At 42.7% G+C, this 22,629-nt stretch overlaps 1 protein-coding gene across 4 annotated transcripts in view; it reads right to left on the bottom strand.

Moving 5' to 3' along the window:
- Positions 1-18,582: 18,582 nt before the first annotated feature.
- Positions 18,583-22,629, bottom strand: part of LPP (LIM domain containing preferred translocation partner in lipoma) — a 208,259-nt gene continuing 204,212 nt past the window's right edge. For all 4 annotated transcript variants that reach the window (XM_086468075.1, XM_086468078.1, XM_086468076.1 and 1 more), the window contains 2 exons: positions 20,420-20,540; positions 18,583-18,711 (listed from right to left, as the gene is read on the bottom strand). In XM_086468075.1, the coding sequence (XP_086324201.1) occupies positions 18,583-18,711; positions 20,420-20,540 (250 nt within the window). The remainder of the gene's footprint in view (positions 18,712-20,419; positions 20,541-22,629) is intronic.

The raw sequence follows: 22,629 nt of genomic DNA on the forward strand, positions 1-22,629 counted from the left end.
GATGGTGCAAGAGCTGAAAGCCTGTGAAAATGAGACTCCAGCTTTAAAATCAATTAGCTGAAGAATGGCATGTGGTGTTTTGCAACTGATTATGCTTTCTGCAATGCAATAACTGAAGGAAAAAAAAGGCTACGCATAACCTCTTCCATCAGTGCCACTGACTTGCCCATCAATGCTAAATATATTAAGGTGAGGCTTTAAATGCACCCGTTACCTCAGGGTGGAAACATTATTTTCTACAAAGGGTCAAATGCACCTTAGTACAGGGAGGATCTGCAGTATTTGGCTCTGTTCCTAGATCTCAGGTAAGTCCTGTAAGTTACAAAGAATTTTTACTCTGTGACTTTGTTTTGAGCCTTCCCTATGGAGACTGAGACCCCATCTCAGAGCCAGTGGAGAGGAAGGGTGCTGGTTTTGGCAAAGTTAGAAAGTCCTGTACTATACCTCTCTATAGCATGGTTTATTGCCTTTCCTTGTTCTGTCATAGAACAGGAGTAATGTCCGTGGTGTCAGAATACGCGTATGGTAATTGGCTTTTGCTGTAATTAAATGCCTCGGTGCCAGCGTTTAATCAGCTGCCAAAACCGTTTATTGCCTCATATACTGCTGCACCATGAGCATTACTCCTTAATTAGTTGCTGAAATAGTGATGATTTAGCAGCGTCTTTATATTTATACTTTAAGACAGCAGGTTCGGTCCAACATCAACAATTTTGCAAGATAAAAAAGCAGCCCATTCTGCTATGCAATGATTTGGGCCTATTTATTTTTCCTTACCTTGTGGAAAACAGCGTCACGTGCATCTCCTGATGACACCACACTGGAGGTGCAGTTAGCACTTCGAAAGCAGTTCATACGTCTCTGCTCAGCTCCAGGACTGATCTTATGTATTTGAAGTGGATTCAGTATCAATAAAACATTGTCCCCAGAAACTCTCAGCAGCAAAAGAGGTGTAGCCTTCCCCCACTTCGACTCAACCATTACCAGGAGGGCCTGGATCTGGTCCAGCAGAGCAGAGACAGAGAGCCCCCAGCTTTCTTCCCAAAAGCTCCCTGGGAAGGGAACACCTCTGTGTCACCAGAGGAGTGGCACTTGGTCTTGCACGACCCTGGCAGGTTGTGACAGGTGACACTGCCAGCAGCAGCAGTTCTCCTGACAGCTCCATCCAAACTTCCCTTCTCCCTATTCCTGCTTATTTTTGCAGCAGAGGTGGTGCTGTGTTATACAGGCGTCTAAGAGATGTGGGAGGAATGGCCCTTTGGAGGTGTCCATCTATCACAGAGGGAGCCCTGCAGCTCGCTTGCATTGGACTCGTCTCTCCCAAAATATTAGAGAAGGAAGAGATGAACCCTGCCCAGAACACCAATACTGCCTGCTAAGCCTGGCACTGTGGACAGATTCCCCAGCTTTCCAAGTTTCTTCCCAGCTTTGAAAACCCCTGAGGAAGCTTACAAAGCCCCCCAAATCTTCTCAAAATTGACTAGAAAGCAAAAACTCAGTAATAAAACTCCATTTGTGACACAGAGGAAGTCATACAGCAAGTTAGCTTGGGTATCTTCAAGATAAACATACAAGACCCATCTTTGTTTAAAGCCAGGTGGTTAAATCTACAGTAGCCCCAGTTGGAAGCAGCCACCGCATCAGGAGAACACAGCTGTACGGCTTCTTCTTCACTTGACCAGGAATGTCACCAACAGAAGAGCAACTTGTGGGGCTGCCAAGTAGTCTACACCGCCTCCATCCCGCCCTAAAACCCCAGTACGGCTAGCCTTGGCACCTGGGTTTTAGGTACACTGCACTCCCAAAGGTTTCATTGTCTTCAAAGGATTCTTGTTGTCTTCAATTGCAAGAAAAGCAGCGCCAAGCTATCGAATTAATAGCTCCCCCACCCTTGGCCCTTGCCTCTGGCCCCTGGCCTGCTAATGCATTTTGATTTGCGTGTGGACAACATATCCCTGGAACTTTTCCATTGTAACAAGTTTAGGAAAAAATACCTTGTGCTATAAAGGAAGTAATAATATCGAGTTTGGAAAACTAGACAGCAGTTTGAATGGACTTGAAAGCCTGCACCATCACATTGCCTTTACTGCCCAGACAAAGCCTGTCAGACTCCCGCGTCCTGTAGGAACAAGCTGTGGAGTTCGTCCTTTCCTGAGGGAGAACACAGGCCCTTCCTAAGGTCCCCTGGGGAAGGGGAGGAGGAGCTGGGAGCGAAGCTGCTGCTTGCGCCTCCTTCCATGGCTAACAAAGGATCCCCTGACAATACATAACCTACTGAAGAAGTCCTTCGTGTTCACTGGAGGGGGCAAAGGAAGTATGAAATTTGATTTTCAGCCAACAATATTTGGTCTGGACAGTAGGAAAGGCTGTCCAAAGGGTGAAGACAATGCTGCTATGCAACGGACTGCCAAGGGAGGTTGTGGGATCTCCATCTGCAGACGTTTCAAGGGGACGCTAGATAAAATTTTGTTGTGAGTGACAAACAGGGAATGTGTTTAGCTGTATTGCGTGCCTTTGGGATCTTTCTAGAATTCTGTGAAAAACTGTTTTAAGAAAACTACTTTTGCTGATATGAATGGAGGACAGTATTCATCTCATTTAACCCTTAAAGACACAAAACAAACTCGTCTCAGATGCTCACCTAAAGAAAAGATGATGGACCTTCTCCACTGACTAGAGGGCCACCCTGGGCAACAAAGCTGTCTTCCAGGCTGCTACAGTTCATTGAGGTGAATCCCACCTTGAAGACTGCTTGTGCAGCTCTGCACAGGAAAAGATTGCTGAGAGCAAAGGGCTTTTATAAAAAAGTCCAAGGATAGAGAGGGTAGAAAACCAGAAGGTATAAGCAGGGAGCAGATATTTAGCGGGTAAGAAATGGTCATTGGAAAAGCTTACTGGGACACACTGGATTCCCCGTCCCTTGAAGCGTTTCAGTCTGGACAGGCGTTCGATGGGGGTTTGGTGCTGTTCCGGATTCTCTGACTGGAGACGTGAAGATTAGGCTGTGTGGTGATCAGTGGTATTTTTGAAGCAGATTGGACTAGACTGGGAACAGTCCTGATTATTTACCCCAATGGCAGCCTAGAAACAACTTCCTAGAAGAGAAAGGCTTTGCCAACCACATTTCTTTCTACTCTCCCCATAATGGTTCAAATAATGTTCCCCCATTCAGCTGCAAAGCAAGGTGCTTGGCTCTGCTGTCACCCGATCACAACTCAAATTTGAGAATACTTGGGGGCAAACTCCGCATATAACCCACCTCTGCAGATTACCTCGTGGCTTTAGAAATGGAGAACTCTCTACTGCAAAGGCACGCTTTTTTAAGAACAGGGCAAAATTCATCATGAGATGGCCACTACAAGCAGGGGGTAGCCTCTCTTGTGACATATTTCTTGCTTCGCCCAACAGTGAAAGAGGCTCTCGAATTAAGTATGTCGAGAAGCCACACAGTGGAATTTTGAACCCAAAAGAGAGAAAGAGAGAGATGGAGCATATGAACCATAATTGCAGGTGGAGGTTGGCATAAAGTAAATACCATTTGACTTGAAAAAATAATTTCACACACTAGCAAACAAAAATGAAATTTATAAGGAGTTTATTGGATTGGTAAAATGTAATAAAAAAAGCATTTGTGATACTTCTTCTGCAAAGAAAAAAGGCATCTGGCGATTTTGCATATTTATTTTCCCTTACAAAACATTAGAAAAGCATAACTGATAAAAAGGATAACAACTGAAAGAGCAGAGCAAAGAGGAAAATACATTTCAATATAATTGGATAATGCGTAATAAAAATACAGAAAACACATGCTTAAAACAGCTTTCATTCTCTTACTGTAAAAAGTCATTTTACGTGTTGAATAAAAAATATATGCCGGTTGCTCTGAAAATTGCAGTTTAGAAGACGTAACTAGCTGAGAACAAAATATATATATCTATATATATTTATAAATATAGAAAATGTGTATATGCTGCATCTGTCCTCAGAACAAACTGGAATAAATGGTTTTCAATTCATGCACACAAGTTACCAGAGAAAAAACTTCATATATTGCCTAGCAGACCAATCCTGTAAGGTGCTGACTGCATTTCCTGAGTGCCCTCAAAGCCCTATGGCAGTAGTCAATGAAGGAGACAAGTGGCCTGATGGGTTCAGTGACAAGGGAGGCTACTCACAGGAGGTGCACTCGGCAACTCGCAGGATTTGGGAAAACTCCAATGGCAGCAGGATTGGGCCCCTCACAGACTTGGGTAGTGCTTGTGCTCAGCAAGGCGTAAAACTCTGGTACCCCCAAGCTCTGACAGATAGGAGACCAGTCCTAAAAGCTCAAGTAATGTTACTTCATTAGGATCTGAGGGCATGGAGTGTGCAGCAGAAGGCATCCCTCATACAGGGAATGCCTCCTTGTGCCCCATTCTTGCCCAGATACCTAGGCTAGTGATTCACATTTAAAAGGAAGATGCTTCCCATACCACCGAGAGCCTCTGTCTGCTGGCGCAGGACAAGGAGAAGTGTTGTCAGTCACGCTCCCCTCCCCACTGCAACAAAGGGAACAACACAAAGCCTCCTCTATCTCAAGGGCTAAACCAACAGCTACCGTAAAGCTGAAATCCCACCTCAAACCTGGCCTAGTCCTCCACTGTGAATTACTGCACACCCAATAAACATCATCACTGGTGAACCCTAGAGCAGACAGGTCTACAGTCAGCAGGGATAGGCCAAAGCATAGCAGCTACACAGGACAAATACATTTCTGGGGGCACTTTGTCCTTGCAGTTTGAAAGAGCTAAGCCAATCTCCCAGCCCTCGGGGGGTGCACCAAGAGGAGTCCTTCCGGAAAGACCCATGTGTGGTTCAGAACCCCCGGTATCAGACCACAGGTAAAGCCAGTGTGAGAGATTATATTCTGAAAAACAACAAAGCTCTGCTGTTTGTTCTGAGCTGGGAAGTGCCATTACCAAAACTGCAGAATGAGTACTCCTGGTCTCTCACTTGACTAGCTGGAGGGAAGGCACTGGAGGCTGCCCTCCAGTCTCTCTGGTGGTCCAAAACACAAGCCGTGTCATGGGAATCTATAGGACCCTTAAGGAAGTTGAAGTCTCACCAAGACAGATCCTGTCTAGCAAGATCATGACAAAGTCCAAGCATAAATTTGCTCTGCCCATACCTCTACCAATACTCAGTCCTCACTCTCCAGAGGGACAGCAGAAGAGGTCCCCGTGGTGCAGTACTGAGCACCGAACCTTTCCCTTTGCTGCATTTCCAATAGACCTTCCTTTCCTCTCTGACCACAGCAGGGACAAGTTTCCTAAAACATGATTTTGGGGACTGAAAGTGAGAGCACATCAGCCTTTTTAATACAGTAGCACCAATCAAAACACCCAGCCTTTGGTTCACCTTCAAATTTTCTCTTCTAACATTATATAAAAAATGAATAACAGAGAACTTATAAGAGACAATATTAAGTGAATAAAATCTCCAGATATGAATGACACTGGAGTTCTGATAAGATAGAGACATTTAAGGAGATACACCCAAGTACCTCTAGTACTGAACGGTTGCCTACCAGACAACGAGGTTTGTTAAGTAAGATGATAAGCAGTGCTGATGGGATAAGCCATCACTTTACTTATCCCAATGGAGAACAGATGCTCAAAATTAACCTCTTGCTTCTCTTCTACATCATTCTCACAGTTCCCATCCCCGCTCAGCACTAGGGCTATTTCTCTGCTGCCCATAAAGGAGCACCGCAGGTCTCTGAAAAGGCACATGGTGAAGAAAGTGGAATACACTTTTTTTGAAGGCAGCTCGGTTAATAGCTTGCTCTTCACCTTGCTGGTTGCTCTGCTTAGACGCTTGTCAGGTGCTTAGCTACTTAGGCATTAGGCACATGAGAAATACTACTTTTTAGGTGCATAAAGCAAAGAACTAGATCAGGCTTAGGGGACAAGGCAGAAAATGTCCATTTGCCAAACCGAAATGGGTTTCCAACCGATACAGAGCTGTCAGTAAAGCAGTGGCGGATGTAAAAAAGTGCCCCAGTTCTGTATTTTCAATGGGTACAATCTCAACATAGTTGAAACGCAAACCACAACCTCCGACTGTGCATTTCAGTGCAAACTGCTCTTATCTCGTACAGCCCTGAATGAAATATTAGCACAAAGGCAGCCTAATTGGAACAGGAGCTTCTCCTCCCTCCCTGCAAATCCTAATCATTGCACACAATCCCATAGCAAACGGCAGAGAGAAAACACCTGCTTCTGGCAAAATACTTGCACTAGGAAGGCAGGATCAAGCCCCAGGCTGGACAGACTCACCACAGGGAGAAGCGCTGGCTATGGAGAGGATGAGGTGGAGCTGGCCTCATTAGCAGGCCCTCCTCGCTCCCACCCTGCAGCAGTGTGTCGAGCTGGAGCAAACGTTTTCTCTGGCTCTAGTTTAGGGAACACTGAGGAGGGAGGCATTTTTCTCCTTGGCCACCACCAAGGAAAAGCATCAAGAAACTATACTGAATGGCCATCTCCCTTTCATTTTGAAAGCCGAGCGCTTTTCCAAATGAAGGCATTCCTCCCATCTAGATCATATTTGGAAAACCTCCCCATATCAGAACTGGAAAATATTCTGATTGCATTTTCTGGACCTAAGCTCTATGTGAGCTTTCTTAGACAGAGCTCCTAACTTTGTTTTAATTAAGTGCCCAGACCACAATGGCTCCATATCATACAGGGACCAGAGCAAGATTAGGACACAACAAGCAACGAGTAAAAATGATGACACTGTGAAAAAGCACATGGTCCTGACTGTCAAAAATGCTGAGTAAGCAAAGCTTCTGTGGAACAAAATTAGCATGAGATGTAGGAACAGCCATTAAAAAAAAAAAAATAATCAGAGCAATTATGCCCTTTATTTTTTGCCACGTTTGTTATTTTCACCTCTGCCTTCTCACAGACGAAATGGGGCAGGCCAGTTCTCTTCCCTATTCAAGTCTACTTTGCTCTCCGGGCTGTCACACTGCTGGCACAGACCTGCGGAGACAGGACTTCCTGCACTTCAGGGGAATGCTGAAGTGGGGCTATTTTGTTAAACATCAAACTATTCCTGTTCAGCGTATACTCTGCTTCCAAAAATAAAACAAGCATCCGAGTCTTCAAACAAGTGAACGGACCCTTTAAAGTTTCATAACAATGTTTTAAACCTGGGGTAGGAGGGATGGGAATGGGAATACATTTTTCCTACTTATGGGAAATAATGAAAACAACATTTCTGGATATGAAATGCTGGGTAATAACAAATCAGAGGTCTGCTTCTGAGCCCCTGTGAGAAAAAGACAGTAAGAAAGGTTTTGTTTTTTTTTTGCACTGATGAACTTAAAATGAAAGGAGGGGCAATACACAGGAAGGAAGAGGGTAGACAGGTACACAGCATGGAAATGACTTGCCTGGAGCAACCACACAAGTAGCACAAAAATGGCAAATATAACCTGTCTCCTTGTTCCCTTAGCCCTGTTCCCAAAACTAGTTTGGGAATGAATTGGGGAAAGGGGAGGAGGGAGCAGCAGTTTGAACACGGCAGATGCTCCAGTTTAAACCATATCTTCCCAAAGAGGAACCGAGGGTGGGGGCAGGGGAGATGGCTATTATTAATGTCCTTCCGTATATAGCAAAGCAGACATCCTGCATAATGGCAACACAATACATCAATAATAGCCCAAGAATAGCTTCCTACCGTTTTTTTTTCCCCTGACAGTTAGAAACATAAAGAGAAAAATCAAGCTGCTGAGATAAATAGCTAAGTCTCCACCCCCACCTCAAATTGCCTTGGCATATTTTAAGAGATAAATGGTTCTATGAGAAATTTAAATAGCTTTCTCTTTTCTTTTTTGGCAGCTGCAGGAACTAGGTCAGGTGTAGAAATTATTAATTTTGAAGCCTGAAAAACCCATGTTTGAAACTAAGGGTTTTTTTTCCCTTTAAAGCATCAACTTTCTTAGAAGTAGAGTTAGAAAAAATTAAAAAATAATTGAGTGGGTTTTTTTAAATAAAAAGTCAGACCAAAAATAATTAAATAACAGTGCAACCTGCAGAAAAGGGACAATTTGCATAACAGTTTAATGGACATTGGAAGTATCCGTAGTGGATTGTTATTTTTTTTTTTCATTGAGTGCAGTATTTGCACAATAGTTTTTGTTCCTCTTGATCAAACTGGGAGTATGCCTTGAAGAAAAAGACTAGGGGGCACCATTCTGTAGTTTTACCCTAACTTTAGTGCATGTTTCCAGAGAGACAAGAGATTACTGCCAGAGTGACCAGCACCAAACACTTTCAGAAGGAGTCCATGTACTTATTGTCAGGTCTCAGGATTAACACCCCAGTGAGCTGATCTGCTTGAGGCTGCCCTCGCTGGTGCCCAGAGCTGGTGAATCTGGTACTGAACCACATGTAAATCACTGCCTTCCCACTTCCACTCAAGTTACTCTTGCTTTACACATTGATAGCGGGATTTCTAGCCCGGCTTCTCTGCATGATGCCAAAAGCCATCTCCCTCCTCATGCCATATGCGGAAGGATCTCTTTGCAACCATAAACCCCTGAATTTTACAAAAAATAAAGGTCAAATCCTGTAGAAACTGCTCTGAGCAAAGAGATGCTGATATATAAACTCCCTCACAGGACAGTACACTAGTTAAGACCTGTAAAAGGCTCAAATTTCCAGTCCTACAAAGATTCCAAGATCTTGAAAGATACCCAGTTGGCATGCAGCCCGCTCCGCCTGCTGCACAGCTGGTAAAATCCTCCCTGCTCCTCGTGCTCTGTTCCGTGTCCCAAATCAGGTGGACACCTGAGAAGGAGGACAACTCCCTCGTTTAGACTTGCTGCACCTCCGCAGGGCTCAGGGCTGGTGCTCTACTTCCCTTAGTGACCAATCAAAAATTTAAAAGGTGACAAAGAGTCAGATGTAAATAGAACTGTGGTGCCTAGAAAGTCAAAGCACCGATAGGATCAGAAGACAGACTGTAATTACAGGCCCTGCTACTTATTACATAGGCCAGTTGTGCTACATGAGCCTTCGGTGGAAACTTCCTGTGTAATTAATAAAGGAGAAACAGAATACTTTTGCAATCACTTTTCTAGCTTTCACTGTGGGGGTCCAATCCTGCCATCCTGGATTAGCTCTAATCATAGACACTCTTTCTCTGCATAAACTGAAGGCATCTGTTCTGTAAGACTAAAAGAAAAAAAAAAAAAAAAAAAAAAGGACAAAACTCTCATTGCAAACCTACACCATGCAATCAAGTAGGAAAGGAAATCGATCCTGAAAACCCCCACCCAGATCGTAATCTGACAATGTTTTTAAGGCATCTGGCAAAAAGGAAGAAGAAAGAAGAACGCTATGAAATATTTAAAATCCTACTTCTGTCAGGAATACATGAGAGGAGAAGGGTGAGTTTGAAAGGGCTGCATTACTTGTAAGCCAAAACCTGAAAGCACCACCTTTTGCATAGGAGCATGAGATGCCCTTGGCTCAAGCCAGAGCAGTCCTGAGAACAAGTACCAGGTGCTGATTCAACAGGAACTGGCATGACAAAGTCAAGGCTGTGTGCGAGTAGGACTGAAGAAGCTGTCCTGCACACCATGGTATGTACCATGGGACGTCAAGGGTAAGGCAAACGACAGAGTTAATAGTACAGTAAAACAGCTGCGTGTTTGCAGCCCATAAGTGATCCTCCTCATCTAAAGCTTCAATTGGATTTTCAACAGCATGGGAAATAGGGCATCCTCAAGGGAGGATTTCTCCTAAAAGCACTTCTCTTACTGCTGAGACTCTCACCAAAGAGGGGTATCCAAGGAAAGGGAAACTTCCCTGTGAGTTCTGAGATGCGCTGAATGGCACTTGGCTTTGCTCCTGCACCCAAGATCTTGCCCTCTCCATTCTCAAATCCCCACTGGTGTGGAGCACCCTTGCAGAAAGATCTCAGCCAGGCCTGACCACTGGGCTAATCCCAACCCGCATCACGAAAAGCGGGTGCAGAAAGAGGCTAGACGTGCCCGGCTGTCATAAGGAGGGGAGCAATCAGGCAGACACTCTGGAGTCGCGATGCTCAGCTGCGTCTTTGCCTTGGTGACATCCACCCGCCCGCTGTACAGTTCCAGTAGAAACCATAAAAGACTTCAGGACAAGCACTGGGCATGCAAATGGGATCAAAATGGTCCTGAAAAGCTGAAACAAAAGACACGCTGGAACAAAACTGGCACAGCCACAATCCCCACAACGCTTGCGTAAGACAGAAAGAAAAATCCCTAGAACGTATTTATCAAAAGCCATTTTATGCAGATTTTTCCTTCTGAATATTTAAAACATGGTGAATATTAAACTTCAGAGATTCTTAATACGTTCCAAAGCCCCACGGACCTTTGAAATGCTAGCTCATCAATATGCAACATCTAATCTTGTCAAAAAAAAAAAAAAGAGGAGAAAAAGAAAAGCTATTCATCGTCTGCACACAGAGGTTACAGCAAGAATCCCAAGGAAAAAAAAAAAAAAAAAACACAACACAAAACCAAAAGACTTCCAGCATCTTATGCAATAGGTTAAATTTACTCTGGTTGGGAAAGTTTCACTTTCTGCAAGAGAGAAAGTGCCTGTACGTGCATTGCTGCTGGAAGCTTCTTCTGAAGTGTGAGGCTGAAGCTGTGTAGCTGGATTACAGTAAGTAGTTTATTAAAAAAACCAAGCCTTGTGGCTTTGCATCCTGTTCCAGTCCAATGTAGTCTCAGGCTCCCCTCTCCAAAGGCCAGCAGACAGTGCGCCACCTAAAAACCCATTCTAGTCCAAAATGCTGTGGTTGAAATGGCTTTGCTTGTTTATAAAGTTTAGTGTTTCGTATCGCTTGCATCTGACCTTCAGCAGAAAGAAAAGCTCAGTTAAATTGTGCAAATATGTACCAAATGGGAGCAAGGGAAAGCAGCCAAAAATCCTGCATGAGCTTTTGCAGGGCTGCAGCCTTTTAGGAGCACCAGTGAGATGAACTGGATGAGAGGCCAAATTGATTTAGGCTCCAGGCAGGAGCTTAAAACACCATGAGATCCAAATTCACAAAGAAAATGTTCTGTTACTGCAACCTCGAATTTCCTGCACATGAAAACACTGTTTTCTTTCATCTTTAGGAGATGCTCGTTCTGTAATCCGACATTTAAAAACGAACAAACAAACAGGAGTCAGCTGACAAAGGATTCTTGCTGGTGAATGGAAGTAGGTCACTCTGAGTATTTTGCCTTTACAGTCTGGCTTAATATTAGCGTTGTACACAAAACTGCACTGGAGACAGGGAAAGACTCTAATTTTGTCTTTTCTATGAAAATTAGCATTAACATTCTGCATTAATGTACAATACCTCCCCAATACCTGATATCTGGTTAATTAAAAAAAAACCCAACAAAACAAACCAAAAAACAAAACAACTACAAAACAAACCACACACTAAATTAAACAACAACAAAAACCCCTTACTGGTCAGCCTGCATTTAAAGACATCTAAGTATGAGTAATCGGGCAGAGAGGAATTTTCCTGAAGGAACATAAAAGAAAATGAAAGCTCCACGTACAAGTTCAAATAAAATCTTCTGTCTCTCATGAATGCAAATTCTGACTGCCCTTTTACACAAACATATTAAAGGAATAAAACTGGAGGAAAAAATATAAGAGGAAAAATAATAAATTCATTTTGGGAGATAAAAAAAAATATTTAAAACCAAACAAACTATCCTTCAAACAAATTTCTTCATGATAAACCCCTGCAATCATGGAGTTCTAAATTACATGGTTAAATACGACTGAAAAAGTAAGGCACAATTTCATAATCATTTTAAAAGCAATAATTATAATCATTTTCTTTGATATCCATGTGGCAGGCCACTGATACTATGGATGCACAAAACTACTTGATTAAAGATCTCGAAAAGTTTTTCCAAGTACTAGCTAAGATGCACAATACCTCTGTGAAGTAAGTAACATACCGTCTTCACTGCAAAGATGAGTGCACATGGAGCAAATGGAAAAAGCGGGTAACAGAACCGCTTGCAGACAAAGGGAGGCAGAGGCAAAAAAGCAGACACCCCAAGTGTCATGTTCCCAGTGAGGGACTCTAACCCCTGGAAATGCAAAGGTAACGCCACCACCTGAGGCTTCTGTATCCTTCGTCATTTTCTAAAAGATCTAGGTACAATGAGAAATGCGGACAAACAGCAAAATTTTTTTTAAAAAAAAAAAAAAAGGGTTGAACTGAATGCTCTTGATAAGAGCGAACAACCCCATTGCTTCCACATGTAACATGAAGCCAGAGAGACCAGGAACACATAGCCAGGAATAAAGCCCAGTGGGGTACAAGTAGCAGGGCTCCATATTGCAGCCTGTATGCCTACTTAGTTGAAGCCCCACAACCACCTTACGTGTGCGTGCGAGTGTGTATGCCAGAGAGGTCTGCAAGTGTTTGAGCTTAGCTTTTTCAGATCACAGCAGAGGATTTCCAGGCTGAAATGAGCGCTGTTCCTCAACATCTACTGGGAAGCCTACTGAGGTTATGGTTTTTCTCTCAGATTTTTAGATACTGGGTGAATGCTATAATTTCACAAGTTTAAAGTCTACTCTCTTTCATGCTCCAAATGCCAGTCAGACAACCGACTGTTGCAAATTCAAACCTGAAATGCTGAGGAAGCCAGGAAGTATTTCTAGAAATGTCTAAGGAGAAATGCCATTCCCAAGCCCAGAACGGTACGTGGAGACGAAGTTCAATCTCTCTCGATCTTCATGGAAGTTGCCATAATGTGCTTATATTCTTCAGTAATTTCAGGGGGGAAAAAAACCCCAGAGTAAAATTGCAATTGCCACAGAAAAAGACCCTGGCAGTCCCCCTTAGCCAGCCACTCCATGGCTTTAAGACGGGAAAGAAAGATGAACCCAACAGAAGTAACACTGTTATTTTAAGAAGAGTCACGTTATTTGGATTGTTCTAACAAAGGAAACAGCAACTTCAAAACTAGCAAAATCTGTTAAAATAGGGGGGAAAATGTATTGTGAAAAGGTTCAAAGCTTTTTTAATTTCACCAGGTCCAATATTGAATGCACCATTTCCCAGGAACATGTGGGCTTGTTTTTAAATAGAATTTTTGTCCAAAGATGTTTTCCCAATTGTCATAGAAACTTTAATTTACCAGCAGAAGAAACCCAAGACCTACAAAAAACTGAGAAAGATGATCTGGGTTTTTGAGAAATGAAAATATTTGTTAACAATTCTGAAATTTATTTAGATAAAAATCCAATATGTTTTCAATTATAATAGAAAAAAACAGCCCACCTGTTGTGGGTAAGATTGCAAAAAGAGTGTTTCTCCAAAAAATGGCCCTTCTGACATCACATAATTTAGTGTAAAAATTGTGACCAGCTCTAACTGCAAATAGTGTTCTCACAGCTCTCTCTTAGTTCGTACTTTATTAACCTCTAGATAGTACTAAGTAGTTCCTGCTATCGTTTGGCAACAAACCCTCAGTTACTATCACTCGTGTTTTCTCACAGGAATTTCACCACAGTGAGATTCTTCAGCACATCTCTCTCTGGTAGCCCTGACTTACAGTACTGCAGTCTATAAAAGGCGTAGTCAACCCAGCTCGGTGAACAAATAGCAAATCAACATGATGAACCAACTGCAGGAACCAGGCATCATCAGAAGACAGTTATAAATTCAAATCCTTTCAGAGTCATTCAGCTGAAGCACCAGGTCTCTAACATTTATCTCTGATGCTGAAGGAGGGCAAAGACATAGGATTTCACTTCTAGGACCTTGAGTCCTGTTAGCCCTTGTCTGCTGGACTTCCTCAAAATCAAAAGGAAGTAGCATTCATCAAACCTAAGCTAGGCTTGGCTGACCATGGCCCAGCAGCAGCCATAACAGGTTCAAAGAGATTTCAGCATGACTTATTGCATATTCTCTTTAACAACCACCACTTCTCTAAAAGATGTTTTTTTTTTCTCAGGTACATTTTGCTGAAAGTCAGAAAGTCAACTTAAGGCCTGTGTCTCATGAAAGTCTTGCTCCTGCCGTCAGGATGAACACTATTATGTAGAGTTCACTATAATAAACAATTTGGTACTCCCACACCTCTGTGATTAAGTCATCACCCAAGTGTTTCGCAGCCATGATAAAAATCTAAGAATTAAAATATTTTAAAAAACAAAAACAAAACTAAAGGCGCATTATCTGATAGGCTAAGGCAATGGCGTTGCTTTCTGTTTTTAAAAGCAATGTTCAGGCAACAATTAAAATAAGCGACAATGAAACCATTACATTCACAAAACACTAGTGTTAGCCTTGCGGATATGCTTAAGGATTGGGCTGTAACCAAGGCAACCCAATCTTCTGGAGAAAGTTTAAGTAGACAGTTTTAAAGCCAGGGTTCAAAGATACAATAAAACTGGCCGTAGGGCTACTTGCGACATGTGGCAAGTGCCACAGCCACCCAACACAAAGCACTGATCTTGTGTTAACTTCATCCTGTTGTCCAAATGTTACGTTGGTTGCCACTACAGGTGCCTTCCTGCAGTTGGCATAAGGGCAACACAGGAACCATTTCACGTGTTCTGGGTAATTTGACAGAAATTTGACTTGCCCACATCCTACTCGGATCAAATCTGCATGACTGGGTGATACAGAATCAGTCTGGTATTAAGGACTGTAGACCCACGGCTTATGTCACACCATGCCACGGCTTTAAGCCTGTGCTTAAACAAACCCCAGGGGCTTAAATATTTTGCTAAATTAGAACCTGATCCCGGACCCTCCTGGGCCCTGTCTGGTCACACAAATCATGGGATCAGGCCCTATATGCCAACAAAGGCTAGACAAAGCCAAAGCAGCATAAGCAAAAACTGCAGACTTGAACAGAAAAGTCTGTGTGATCTTCCAATTCTTTCTGAAAGGAAGACTTTGGACATTACCACAGCTGATGTGAATTTTTATCGTGGCTAAGAAGTCCACCTTAAGAAAAGCAAGGTCTCTTTGGCAAAAAGACTCCTTCTTTGGAACAGATGAACCAGGATATATTATAAATATGCGATAAATATTGTGATGAAGCAATATCCCAGTGGTTCTTAATTGCAGTGTAATTGAGGTAAGTCCACCAGCACTGCCTAATTAATTCCTAAAGCATCAGAGTGGAGATTTCCATATACATGTGGATGATGAGAGCCTCTGTGATATATATACATCTATGCAGTATCTTCCAAATATATTTATAGCAATTTTAGAAGCCAAAACCACAAGCATTACAGAAAAAAAAGTGTTTTGGACCCTCACTCCTTCCAACAGGCAGATGGCTTTGGTGTTTCAGGGGTGAAAACAAAAGCATTATAGTACCTTTGCCCAGATGTGTCAGGCCTAGGAATTAGCCACAGTACCTCAAGTATCAACAGTGCTCAATCTTTGTCAAACATCCTCCATCCATGGAGTATTTAATGCTTGAAAAGTTTGGCTCTCACCTCCCTGCATGCCAGTCTAACTTACCACAGCACCCTAATAACACAGAGGATTCAGATCTAGATCTCCTAGCTGGCCTTTAGCTTGAAACGGGCTGGAATCCCAAACCTACATACCAGTAAACCTTTCTGGAAAGAGAAGACAGAACTCAAAAAAAAAAATCATTAGTTTAGGCCAATCTGTGTTTAGTTTAATTCCCATAACATCCATGGGAAGTTGGAAAGAAGCCCTCTCGTGCAGAGGGCAGAAGATGCGAAGCCATATGACTTGCTCCAAGTCCAGCCTATGGCAGTGCCATAAAAAGCCCAAAGGCTCTGGACTTCAGTCCTCCTTAGTCTAGGCCACATTCTGCAGGAAGGCACAATACCTCGTTTCCATCAATTACCCCAGTGTTATTCAGGACAGTCTCATCAGCCGCTTGATTTAACACTAATAAGAAAAAGGAAGATCAGAGCTTTGTTTGCTGCCTGATGAATGGCTTATTCTGCACCCAAGGGATCAACCCGTCCCCTGTGCTTGCAGAGACGTAAAATCCTCCACAGGGATACAATTATGTTAGCAATCCCAGCTCTGACCTCCCCTGTTTTTGTAGGGTTAGTTCAACCTGGATTTGCTTAAGAGTTGCAAGGTTTTTTTGACTGGTGGTGGTGCAGACTGCCTGTAAAGAAGCGAGCTCAGGAGTACCTTACGTGCCACAGGTCAGGGAGCAGAAGCCCAGATGGAACCTGGCAGAAGTCACAGTACAAAAAAATCTGTTTATGTCCGAGGCAGTAAAATTCTTAAGGCCAGGGTAGAAGTCTAGTATAAAAAGGCAAACTACTTCAAGCACAGCCACTATGGTGGAGAATGATTTCTTTTGCTTAATGATGCCACCCTTCTACAAAGAAGGATTCATTCCGAGCTGTGAATTTTGGGAAACTTCCCTGACACTGGTGGAGTTTGCCAACATATAAACCATGTAAGGAACAGAAGTTTCAGAATGGTATTTCTGTATTTGAACTTACCATATACAGCTAGAGCTATTAAATTTCACAATGCTCTTCCATAAAGGTTAGTGCTAAACTGAAAGGAAATGCACCATTTGCAGGAGCTGCAGTGAGTATCTATTTTTCCTCTTTGTTTCCCATCAGTCTAGCTTATCTAACTTTTCTTTCCAGCATTATTAGGTATAATTATGTCAGGCTTCTGTTATAGAGAACGAAGATGAAAGCGCCACATTCTTATTGTTTTTCAGTGAGTGCATGAAAAAAATTCTTGTAACTTACTCTTGAAAAGTGCCAGTTCGTCACTTACATGGTCAATGAGCCTGGAACTGTTTCAGTTCTGCTTCTTAATTTGTTAAGTGCAAAGAAAGGTATTTTCTTTGATTACATCTGCAAATAATATATTAATGTGAATTCAGTGATATGAAAATTACTCCCTCACTATGTAATTTGCACCTTAGTTATTATGGGTTTCATGAACAAGAATATTATAGCTGCTCAGAGTGCTGTGGATTTCAAAGTGTGTTTTTTAATTAACTAAACTAAAAAAAAAACCAAAACACCAACATAAGAAAAAACAGATTATCTGTGCCCAGCTTTAATCTACATTGGCACATGTACTAATTCTGGATCGAAGATGAAAATGCTGCTGCTGGCCCAGCCCTCTTCCGCAATGACATTTCACTAGAGAGAAGTTATAAGTGGCTGCGATGAAAATGAAGGAGGGAAAAAAAAAGTGCTTACTTTTTGGAATGGCATAGAGAAAGGTTTAATAACTTCTTTAGTTTTCTTAAGATAAAAACTGAACAACAGCATGTATTTAGGAGGATCCTTCCTGCTGTTGTTGAAATAAGTTCCTTAATTTTTTTTAAATGAGAATTCCAGACCACGTGTGTTACCATCAGAGTAATGTATATCCTAAGGCCTGACTCAATCCCTGTTACAGTTGAAGGAAAATTCTCCGACTGCAATAAACAGGAGATGGAACAAGACTCTATTGCTTAAATGTCTACCCAGAAACCAACACTGCCAGTGGTCCAGTGGTCCCACTACAATGGGGTGTGTAAGAGAGTGGCATAAGATGTTTTTTGAGCATTGCTTTGTACTGCAGTTCTATGTGGTCTTTTTTTTTTTTTTAACCACTGGGATTTTAAAAATGTGTTTCCAGCCCCACATCCTTAAAAGACCTTCTCAACAGACATGATTGGCTTATACTTGTGGTAAATCAAAAGCAGTGTGTGTGTGTGTGTGTAGTGTGTGTGTGTGTGTGTGTAGTGTATAGTGTGTGCAAGCTCACATATTTCTGTGATTGCTCATACATTGTGAATTGGAAGCATCACTACTGGATAAATTTATGCAATAGCAAAATATAACTTCATAAGAAAAAGGAAAAACCCTATTGAACTGGAAGGGAATGGAGACAAGTAAGGGCCTAAGAAAAAAAAGATATAGATAACAAATCTGTGTCCCAAGGATACAAGGTCACACCTACACTCTTAGGCGCAGCACAGTTGAAATTGCATTGTTTGTGTTGTCATGAGAGGCGTGCTGGGTCTGCTCTGACACCTTCTAGGGCAGCAGAGCTTCTGCTGCTGGTGATGCAGATCCTATTAAAGTTAAAGGGAAGCTGCCCATGACCTCAATGAGAGTCAGTCAGGTTCTCAAATTAACTTGGGAGAAAGAACTAGCCCAGCCATCTTTCACCTTGTACCTTCATGTACTTTTTAAGAGACAGGAATCAAACACAGAAAAATAGTTAAGGCCATGTTCAGATGTCCTTCTACAGGCAGATAACGTAGGTGCTGTGACCACTTTTCTCCATCAGCTGCAGAGACAGCAGGTGGTCTGAACTCACTCGCTGCCCTCCTGAAAAGTCATGTCCAAATTAGGTGCCTGTCATGGGCAGTCTGAACATGGCCTCTCAGACTGCCCTCTTGTTCCAAGTCCTTCCAGTTTTACTTTTTTATCTTTTTTTTTTTAAAAAAACAGATTCAGACCCTAAGCTGGAAAGAAATCATGCAAAGCTTGTGCAATATCCCCAAACAGGCATCCTGGGGAGGGTCACAGTTGATACTCAGAGATCAGTGCTGGCCTTGGCAGTCAGAGCCTGGATCCGAGCAGAGTTGCAGGTCTTGCAAAGGATGTGCCCGTCCAGAGGGTAACAGCCCTGATTGTCCCCTTCAGACAGGAGGCCACCACAGTCCTAGGAAATGAGCAGACAGAAAGAGCAAAGTAAATAAGAAAGAACAAGATTAAGCGAAGAATCTATTAGTCAAAGAAACTCTCTTCTCACTCTCCACCTTGTAACAGGATCCAGCCTGAGTCAGCGTAAAGCATGAAGCTGAGGTACGTGATGTCTTTCACGATTAAGCCATTTCCTGATAAGAGACAATGCTGCAGAGAAGATGGGTTCCCAAGCTCTCTGCTGAATTTAATCCAATTGAAAATAAAAGGAGATTATTCTCTTCACATTTCTGAGGAAGGAAAGGTCTTTAGCACTGGAGAAAACATCAAACTTAAGCACATATTTATTAATGCAAGAAAGGATAAAAAAAAGCATCACTGAGAAGGAAGTTTGGTACCAATATCTGACTACAAGTAATCTCCTTTGGAAGAGTTAATGCCACAAAGCTATAGCATCCATTCCAGGGGTGACAGCTAAGCGAACTCCCTCCCTGTCTCCCCTTACCAGAATTGTCACCTGTGTGTGTACTGCAATTGGGCCAAAAGGCTGTGGCCAAAAGGAGGATGTCACTGAGACAGGCACATGGAAACTCCACTAAAAGGCCCAAAACCTGCTCCAGAGACCTCAGCCTCTAAGTATATAAGGCTAAGTATATACTGATCACTGTGTGATCAGGCAATCACTTGGCCCAAAACTGCTGTCAGAGCTGCAGTGAGGGGATTACAACTGGCTTAGAGGCCATGCCTCTTCACCATAAATCTGTGTTTGTAAATACACCTGGCAAGCAAGTGGTGGAAAGAGGAATATCATCGTTGTTCCTTTTAAGATCGCTAAGGCACATTGAGATCAAGGCCAAGTGAGTGCCTGTGCCCTGTGCTCTCCACTGCACCTACTTCTGACTGCATCTGTGCGAAGCCTAGGTATCTCAACAGACAGCATGGGGACATGCTGTATGACAAATCAGGCTCTACAAAATTTAGTGTAGGAATGCCCCAACATCTTTAAAAAAAATGGGCCTAAGTAATGGGCTGATATGTTCATCCTTCTTTCTGGTTAAAGTTATTAAACCCTGCAACTGTGATAGGAAATACATTTGGTCTCATTTTCTTACCCTGCCATCTGGCTGATGTATTATCCAACAAGTAACACTTGCATGGAAGAATTCTTGAAGGTTCCCTAACACAGCTGTTCGCACATGTTAATTGCTTTAAGGTGATTTTTCTTCTCTGTTTTCAGATTCTTACCATCAAAATTATATGAAGTGCATAATGAAACTGAACAGGAAAGTAGCACAAAAAGCATTGCACGAAACAAGAATGATCATGTTTATGTGTCCATTAAAATTCTTCAACACAGAGCCATATGTTGAGTTTCCTGTACAATCTTGCTCAAATTCTAACGTGCATTAGCTTTCATTTTAAGAACAAACATGACCAACGTTTGTGTCCAAGCTATAATTTATGAAGTTCTCAAATATTAAGCCCTAATTACCTGAGTCACATTCTCTTGCTCTCCTAATGAACCTGTTATAAACAAGGGACCTGATTTTCTTCTCATTTGCACTGATATAAATGAGGAAAAATTCCTGGCATGCTGAAGCCAATGAAGTAATTTGATCACAGATCCAGTGTTACAATAGGGCACGCCTGTCGTGTGTATAACATGAAGCAGTGATGAAATTAAGCCAACCTTTGGTTTCTGTCCTTTGTGTGATTAGAATACCAACCTCACATCGGTAGCACTGCACGTGGAAGTCACGATCCAAGGCAACAATGCGTACAGTCTCCTCTTGTCCTGGGGCCGGCATGATGGGCTCCTTACACACTGAACATCTTGGTGCAAATTTCCTGAAGGAGGAAGAGACAGTCCCAGTCATCCTCAAACTCAGAGCAAAAGGTTTTGTTAACTGCACCACTAAGGCAGAAATGTGTGCATTTGTACAAAGACACACACGTATGTAGTCATATGTCACAGTTTGTAGCTTTGCACAGCTGTCTCCTTGGAAAGGAGACAGGAAAAGCACTTTAGTCTTACAATGCAATTTCAGGCTTTCAGGATATTAAAGAGCATTTTGCAGGCTATTAGGAGAGGACTTCAAGAATACCTGACAGGCAGCAAAGCAGATTCTGCTTGCCCTAATTAACAACTAAAGCACCTGTTGAATGATCCACGATTGTGACACCTGGTTGCACCGGTTGCACTGCTGCAACCCTCAGGCTCAAATCCCAGCCTAACTCTAAGAAAGTTCATGCAAATCCTAAGGTTAGAAAGATGACCAGGATGTGCTTCAAGAGCATCTCTTCAAAAAATATCAAAACATTAACATTTGAAGATTGGAACCAATAGGTAAAAAGTCTTAATAGAGTAAAAAGATTTGCCTTAAAACTCGAATTAGTGTAATTTATCCCATCCGTTTTAAACTTCTGAGCCGTGTTACCCGCTTATGCACACAGGAGCACATTCCTGGCTGTGCTCACTCTCAAACAAGGAGCATCAGGGCAATTCTGACTAGCTGTGTTTTCTAGCTAAAACCAGCTCTGTCAGCCATTAGTGGGTTGCCCAGGCTTAAAAGGGGACAGGTCTGGGTGCAGAGACATCAATGGTCTCTCTTCCACAGTTTGAGTCAGAGCTGTGTATAGTGGCAATCACTCACTGTGTGAAGGGACTGGCTTGAATCAGGGTCAGCTCAGGATCAAGAGGAGCACAGACCTTTCTTTTTTCCCTTACGTTGCCCGCCGTATGTCCTTCTGGCTAATTCACATATGTTCTGTATTAGCTCTGGTTTTGCTCCCTGCAACTGCCCATGAGAAGTGGCCATCTCTGCTCCGAGGCAGGTGAGGACGCTTGAGAACATATAGCCTGTGGGCACTGATTTTCTGGCTGCAAATTCTGCTCAGAAAAAAAAGAAACTCATACTTAAAGAATATGCTGCCATGTAATAAGAGCCAGGGTCACAAGCTATGGAGTGACATAGGGCAATGCTTATGGCAAACATCAGAACACGAGGAGATCAAAGGCCCTTCTCTTCTGAAATGCCTAGGAAAGATTGACTCTGCCACCCAGCCTGTCACATGAACCACCTCAGAATTAACTAGCTTAGAAAAGAAAAAAAAAAATAATTTATCCGTACTAGGAATAAAGAAAAATATTAATTTCACTGGCAGCAGATGAAAGACGTCTGTGTAGCTGCGATCTAACAAAAAAATGAATTAAACAGTGGCTATAGCAAGCGCTCTTAAAAATAAACGATCATGATATGACCGGAGCTGTAATCGTAGTTAATTATATGCTGCTTCATGCAAGCGCTCACTTGTGCCATTTAGCTCAAATGTGGTGCTTAAAAATACTTCAACATTTCTCTGTCCAGGCCACTGCGGGTAATTCATTATGAGCCAAATATTAACTCCCAGGACCCACAGATGACTCTGCAGATTTCAAGGGATGTGTATGTGCTACTGCAGGGCCTAAGCTCTGGTGGTAGCTAAGTGACAGCGTGAGCATCAGGTACAGTTTTGTTATCGAGACAATGTACAAGATGTAGAGCACTCGACCTCCAGACCAGGAGAACATGTCATCCCTAATCAATTAGAACTGGGCTGGCTGCTAAACACGTGGATGGCCACAGACATTCCGAGTGTCACATTAGGTCTCGTGCTATTCCCATCATCTTCCCCTCAATCTTTGACGCAACAACTTTGCATCCTTTCCTTAGATCGACAGCCTCCCACTTCCCCCTCCGAGCCCTAAGGTCCACATCCAGTCACTGCCGACAGACTTCAACATGGGGCATCAGCTCTTGCTCTCAACCTTTCTCCCAAAGGCATGTGAGCCCTTGGCCTGTGGGACCTGGGGAAGGAGCAGTTTCCAAATTGTAAGTGGGTGTGAGGGAAGCCTCCTGACAGAGCCCAAGTGGTGTGTAAGCCTTGTATTGGGCCT

Source organism: Leptosomus discolor, chromosome 7 (genome assembly GCF_034619465.1).
Source record: "Leptosomus discolor isolate bLepDis1 chromosome 7, bLepDis1.hap2, whole genome shotgun sequence".
In the NCBI taxonomy this organism is placed as follows: domain Eukaryota; kingdom Metazoa; phylum Chordata; class Aves; order Leptosomiformes; family Leptosomidae; genus Leptosomus; species Leptosomus discolor.